Raw genomic sequence first — 7,312 nt, forward strand, 5'->3', positions numbered from 1 at the left:
TTTTCAATTTATCATTTTATTTTATTAAATTTCTTTGTATTTATTAGTACGTTTTTGCTCGTTGACACCGCATTTCTTCCCTTAATTATTTCTTAGTTAAACCACACGACACGAGTCTCCATAATGGAATTTGTTTAATCACCATCATGGATAACAAAAGTTTGTATAGAAAAGAAAAAATAAAATCATAGATATTTTTTTGGTGAAACATAAAATCTTAGATATACACCGTTAAGTTAACAATGTTCAGACAGTATAAAATTTTTAGAGTAAAAATCATCAAAAATAAAAATCTTGAGCAATGACTAGTTTTAGTTTTAATATTTTTAGAGTAAAAATTATCAAAAATAAAAAATTTGAGTAATGACTAGTTTTAGTTTTAATCCTTGAACATTAATTTGCTACAAAAATTTAAACACTAAAAATAGTTTGAACTTCATTTGTATGCATCAATTTCATGCAACATTTTTGAATTTGTTTAGAGGATCAATTCCATGCAATATTTTTGAATTAGTTCCTAAACAAATATATATTTAATATGATTTAATTAAATGTATCTGTATATTGTTGGTGAATAGAAATGAATTTTAAATATTTTATTGCAAAAGAATTAATATGTTTTTGATTTTGTAATTCTTTTTGACGCATTGATTTTGTAATTCTAAGAGCCTATTTTTTTTTTTTTTGATAATCACCTATTTTTGTTGTTAATCCTCCAATTCTAAGAAGAGATTCTTGATAATTTGAAGTTTAGTTGATAGGTAATTAAGGTATAATCGTAGTAATTTTAATAGTCTATTTGTATATTTTTCACGTCAAAATGTATATGTGTATTAGCTAACTTGTGGTACTAGAAAGTTGACTCCATGCTCATTACGAACGAAATTGCAAACATAGAATATTATGAAAAAATTCTTAATTTATAAAAAAAATTATATCAAAATAATATTTAAGATAATTAAAATTATAAGTATATAATAAGTGAAATAGAACAACAGTGGAAAGGGGGAGTTCGAGCGAGGAAAGGGGAATGTCACATTGTACATATAGTGACACGTACATTTTTTTTATAAAAAGAAATTACAAACCACTGGGGGGACATCAACCAAAACTCAGTCACAACCACATTTCAGCCCAATTGGGTATACAAACAATTCAAACAACAAAAGTGGTTTAAAAGAGCAGAAGTAAAAACACTCACAACACAGGTACTATCCAGCGAACCCGTATACAGGCGCGAAACCAAATAGCAAAAAATCGTGTTGTGTGAGCCTTACAACTCACAAAGGCGTATGAGCCAACCGTCAACACTAACCGGATCAAGAATCAACAACCCCCTGCGATAAAACATAGCAGGTATCAGAGACTCTTTCGAGTCGAACCGTCCAAACAGAGCAACATATCCAGCACAAGGCAAAGCGTGATAACCTGAAAGCAAACTCAAACTGCAAAACGCAACGCAACAGGGCGAAGATCCGGCAACACCAACCCAATGGCGAACCGAAACCAAACAAACCTACAAACTGGATCTATTGGGATGAAGGATACAGAGCCACCAGAACCAAATCCAGACATGAACCGAACCAAGCAACACTGTCAAGACACAAGGGAACCAAATCTGCTGAGTTAATCACGGCGGATCTGAGTAGCAAACGCGGAGATGAAACTCCACCCATCGCCGACGGCGCAGGTTTTAGACAACCTTGAAGGGCCTCAAGCCCAACTGGGTAAAAGGTGGTGCCGCAGAGAAGCTACGGGAGAACCACCAAAGTAGCTGAAGCTACATCTTGCAGGCGGGACGTTGGATTTTAGGGAGAAAGAGATGGTGGTTGTTTGGTGTAGAGAGAAGGCAGAGAAAAGTGTTAGAGAGAAAAAACTCTTTTTTTTTTTACATAGAATGTTCTTTTTTTTAAAAAAAAAAAAAAACTCGTTATCCGCCCAATGACCGATTAATCGAGGGGACCAATTCCACCGCCTACTTGAGAGGAGCATACTCCAAGGATCTAAGCCAACACCACTAAGCCAACACCACTAAGCCAACCAAAGTTGATTTTTTTTTTTTTTTTTACATAGAATGTGCTGTTTTGCTTGACAAAAAAAATAAAAGAAAAAGAATATGATGTTTTGTATCTAATAATTATTTAAAACATAATTATTTTATTTAAAATTAAAATAAATTATAAATACTTACCAAAAAAAAATTATAGGGTAAAAATGAATTTTAGTTAAAATAATAAAGATAAAAGTTAAAGAAAAAAAATGATAAGCTCCCCTATCTTGTAAAAATAAATAAAAAAATTGGTACAAATCATAAACCTATTTTAACACAGAAATTAATAAATGTAGAAGCTAAATCAAACAGGGCAAAATATGAATATAACTAATGATCAGTCTCAAAGTCATTTTTAGCTTTATTAACCGCGGATAGAAACAACATATTCAAGGTTTACGCAAAAATTAACCTCACTCTCTTAAAGAGTAGAAACATAAACCTCACCCTAAATTTTTTTGCTTAACAAAAAGAAATAAACATAAACATAAACTCATGTCAGAAAAGTTTATTGAATTAATACTTAGTTCAACTTAACAGCTCCCCAATCTAAAGTGGAAGCTGAAAACAAAGTACCAGCCAGACTACATTAGATACAAATTCTACTACGATCTGCATAAGTTTCTGATATTGGCAAAAATATACAAAAACACAACTTTTCCAACTCAATAGGAAACTAAATGTTATGATGTTTTTTCCTTTCATTCTACTTTATGCAAATGATGAATAATTCTCCACACATATATGAGGGGTAAAAGGGATAAGACTCAAACATAACAAATAATAACACTACAAAACGATCTATCTCAAGCCGAGATATTAAGAAATTGATTATCAAGAAAGCGACGCAACCAGAAAATTAACAGTAAATTTAAAATACATATGCATGACTCATGAGTCACCTTCACATGAAGGAAGGTCTTCATAATATTCAAATGCAGAAATTGGTTTGTCATGGCTTACATTACATTTATTGCAAAAGGGATCACAAGACAGAACTTGGATAAGCCCTAGGAACGGTTTAAAATATCCATTCATTTTGGCCAGATTGCTCCAACCACGTCTGGTGCACATGCATCAACGTGAACCAATTGGTATCCTGAAACCCAAAATTTCATTGTTATCGAAAATCAAAACAACACATAAGATTATAAGAATACTTGATTCATTACAACATACCTTTCTTAGAATGGAAGATATCACACATCCATGCCGCTCTTCACCTGCAAGTTGGCAAATTCAATGGGTAAAGTCAATATGCAAAGCAAAAATTGTTCCAACCAATATTTTTAAAATCCGGACAGCCAGTTCAATCGGTTGAACAGGGAACCGACCAGTTCGCCGGTTGGTTTAACCTCGGCTGTACCTTAGTATGGTTGAACCGGATCTTTTTTTTCATTTATTTATTGATTTGTTATCCAGTTCAATCATGGTTGAATCCATTGAACCATGATCAAAAGGTCTCACTAGTTGGATCTTGATTCGATTTTCAAAGCATTGGTTGCCAATCCACATGCCAACATAACAAGAGGATACGAATTAAGATATCCAACTGCTTAATTTGAGAGATATAAAGGAGAGGGAAATGAAATGAAATAAAAAACAATAAAAAGCAAAGCAAACTCGTACCGTTTAACTCCCATTTATCAAATTTCACTAGCCATGTATCTGAACTTATCTGTGTAGCCAATACATTGTCCACCCATGTCCTAAACTGTTTCCCCTTTTTGTCACCATACAACTTTCTCCAAATATTTATATACTCCTTAATATTATGGTCAGCACCAGAAGGGTGGATAAAAACAGCAGATGGATGCTGCATATTAAAACAAAACAGTTTAGCATTTCTCAAGAAGTAAACTCTTACATAAAGACTTGAAAATGAAAACAAGAAGGGAAACACCAACTAATCATGGTGGGAAGTTCACAAAAATTTAGCTTTTAGGAAAATTTTAATAAACTTGGGTGCAGATTAACAATGGAAATGTCTATTCGAAATTGTTGTAATGGTTGAACAGTTTAGCAAGAATGTCAAATATATAACAAAATGTAGATTAGCCAAATAGCCATGTATACTGATGATAAAACTTAATATCTGTTGATGGAAGATGTTCTAGAAAAGAGAAGTATATGCTAAAACTATATATTATTCATCAAAAACTTACCAAAGCAAAGTGAACAATGTACCTAAAGCCTTAATCATGGTATGTAAAAATTGCACAAATTCAGTGCTTCCAGAGATATAGATAAAAAAAAAAAAAAAAAACTAATATCAGATTTTGCTTTTCAATTTTCTGTTTGTAAATGCAGAACTTGCTTGTCCATAAAATTCAAAAATAGAACGTTAGAAACAATGCACCAAAAAGGAATGATTCAGTAAAAAGTATTTTGGACTAAATTTCAAATACCCAGCAGTTTGCCAACACATATAGAATAGAACACACAACAGGTAATCTGTAAAAGTAAGGGATATCAATCATACAGTGGCTGCCTGTAGACCGGCAATAAGCAGCTCTGAGTTCTCAATTTCTGCACGCCTCCACTTTTCATTTAATATAGAAAACCTCACTATTTCATGTCCCGGAGATGCATTTTCATCATTTTGTTCACGTACAATGTCTGAAACATCTCTTGGGGACAGGTTTGGGCCCAATTTAAAATGACCTATGGCTTGTATAATCCCAGAAGCACAGCGCTCTGATGCATGCAGAATCTTAGGGTTATCTTTTGCATTTTCTGCATGCCACTGCAACAATTCCTCTTGGGCGTTGCTCACCTACATAATGAACAGAAACAGATGCAGCATGCAAACAATCTCAGTTTTAGACTAATATATAGGCCAAATATGGTGATAAACAAGTTAAATTACCAACCATGACACCATAAACTCCTGGAATGCTGAATAGCTCGGCATCATTTCCGGAGTCACCACAAACAAGAGTATTACCAGGTAGCTTTCCCTCGGTCTCAAACTTTTTAAGCAAATAGGCAAGAGCTTGACCTTTGCCAGCACCTTGTGCTAATATATCCAAATCAACTCCTCCACTATATATTATTTTAACATCCAACTGGCCAAAAATTAGGCAATGTTATGGAACTACATACAATATTTTACATTCAAAGTAAGACGTCAGAAAATCCAACATACATACACACGAAATCATTTCTGAGTAAAACGGTGACTATTCGTGCATTATAGCTTACCCCACGCTGTTCCAAAATCTTAGAAAGAGCCTCTGTCACTTGCTTAGCCTTGTCTTTCTTTACATAAAAGCTAACCTTGTGTGCCCGTTGTTCTGTTTCTGCCTGCACTACCAATCATTCAAAATATGAATCAAACCACTTTATTGAAGCCGTTGCTACCTAAAACTAATTTTGTAACAATCAAATAAGTCATAGTTAATGTCTCGGTAAGTTCCTGAACCATGATTCTTTTTTTTTTTGAAGAAAACCATGAAAAAGAAAATCACAGTGATCACCTACTCATAATACCTGAGGAGTAAGTTCGGGAAACTTGCTTGCTTCCTCAATGACTATGTTCTTGTCCCATTTCTGGTTCAAAACCTGAACCCACCCATCATCAGGAACCATCGATTTCCCATAAGTAATCTCAGTTCCAACAGACATGATAGTTATATCCGGAGTTATCATAGGCTTCTCTTTCCTCAGTTGTTTGTACAGTGTAGGCGATCTTCCAGTTGAAAACACCAACAAAGAATCATGTCGATAAGAAGCTTCCCAAAGGGCATTGAACCTCAAAAGGGAACTATTCTCTGTGTCATGGTGATCAACCTGCAATCAGAAACAAACATATCAACCACTCAAATCACATGTTCACTAATAATCTTTGTAACACCGACACTTCAGATTGAATGTGTGTCTGACGTCCGACACTTGTCGGTGTCAACTTGCCAGTTTGTGCCTGTGTTTCATAGCTAACAACGGCCATAACAACAACAACAAGAAAAACATCATAACCAGGATAATAAAAAGACGAGAAACAACAAAAACACACCATTGTGTGATCGAGATCCGAAACAATCATGAGCCGCGCAGAAGATTGTAGTCGATCCATGATGTTCAATCCCTAACTTGACCCTGTGATTAGAAATTCAACACACCAAGAAAGAAAAAAAATGAAATATTAATTTATCATTTTATATACTGTATCCCTCTCTTCCTGAACAGAAATTAAACCAACAAATATATCATCATTTGATCCAAATAAAACATAAAAATAATAACAACTAACCTCTTAAGTATATGAGATCTATCAATTTAATCCTAAAGTATACGAAAATCAATCATATTTGCCTCTAACATCTTAATAGTAGTGACTAAATTGACGAATTTCATATACTTTAGGGACTACTATACTACTTATTACATTAATATACTTTAGCGACTAAATTGGAGAGAGCAATGCTTTAGAGATTAAATTGAAGGTTTATTGACAAACAAATTAATCAAAATGGAAAACAAACAAATAACTAGGTGTACTTGTGTTATGTTCATGAATTCAATTTAACACAGATTCTTATGATGATAATTAAAATTAGTTATATGCAGTGAGAATTATGTAACTCATAGTTTCACCCTAACATTCTTTAAGTAGTAAAAATGATTTTTGTTTTCAAATAAAAAAAATCACCTTCAACAAGTGAAATGGAAATTGACGTGGTTTGATTATGTTGATTTGGATGAAAACACAATAATACAACTCATGATTTGAAGAAAAAAATAAAAAATTAATAGTTGGAAAGTGTAAGCAACAAAATTGGGAAAAGCGAGATGAAAGGGAATTGAGATGATGAATACCTGTAATAATAGTGATAGAAATGGTGGTGATGATGAAGTGGAAGCAATGTTAGAATAGAAGAAGAAGAAGAAGAGTGAGTGATGAAAAAGATGCGAAACGAATGAGAATAATACCTGAAGAATGAGCTGAATTCGATCCTAATTGCCGCTTCTTCTCTGTTTCTGTGTCTCTGATGATGATGATGGAAGGAAGCTTGGCAACTGTACAAAATTATTTTGCACAAATTAAAAATAAATTAATTTAATTTTAATATTTTTAGTAAAAAAAATATTTTTAATATTTATATTTCATATTTTTGACAATATTTCAAAAGTATTAATTAAGAAAATTTTTAAAGTCAGTATAATTTTCTTTTTCGTATTAATCCTCTAATTTTTAGAGAATAAAATTTAGTAATTCATAGTTCAATCACAAGGTAAGTAAAATGTAGTAAATAATTATTC

The 7,312-nt window shown here is 32.9% G+C and overlaps 1 protein-coding gene across 2 annotated transcripts; it reads right to left on the minus strand.

Annotated features, from left to right (window-relative positions):
* Positions 1 to 2,852: 2,852 nt before the first annotated feature.
* Positions 2,853 to 7,095, minus strand: LOC123913101 (probable sucrose-phosphatase 2). Of its 2 annotated transcripts, none has more exons than XM_045963711.1 (9): positions 6,983 to 7,095; positions 6,066 to 6,148; positions 5,543 to 5,842; positions 5,255 to 5,356; positions 4,924 to 5,118; positions 4,533 to 4,826; positions 3,680 to 3,866; positions 3,230 to 3,273; positions 2,853 to 3,149 (listed from the first exon to the last, which is right to left on the minus strand). In XM_045963711.1, exons 2-9 carry the CDS (start codon positions 6,123 to 6,125, stop codon positions 3,072 to 3,074), a joined length of 1,260 nt encoding a protein of 419 aa, XP_045819667.1. In that variant the 5' UTR covers positions 6,126 to 6,148; positions 6,983 to 7,095; the 3' UTR covers positions 2,853 to 3,071. The 2 variants fall into 2 exon arrangements, with proteins under 2 accessions (XP_045819667.1, XP_045819658.1); XM_045963702.1 differs by having other exon boundaries at positions 6,869 to 7,010.
* Positions 7,096 to 7,312: the final 217 nt, after the last annotated feature.

This window comes from Trifolium pratense, linkage group LG1, assembly GCF_020283565.1.
Source record: "Trifolium pratense cultivar HEN17-A07 linkage group LG1, ARS_RC_1.1, whole genome shotgun sequence".
In the NCBI taxonomy this organism is placed as follows: Eukaryota; Viridiplantae; Streptophyta; class Magnoliopsida; order Fabales; family Fabaceae; genus Trifolium; species Trifolium pratense.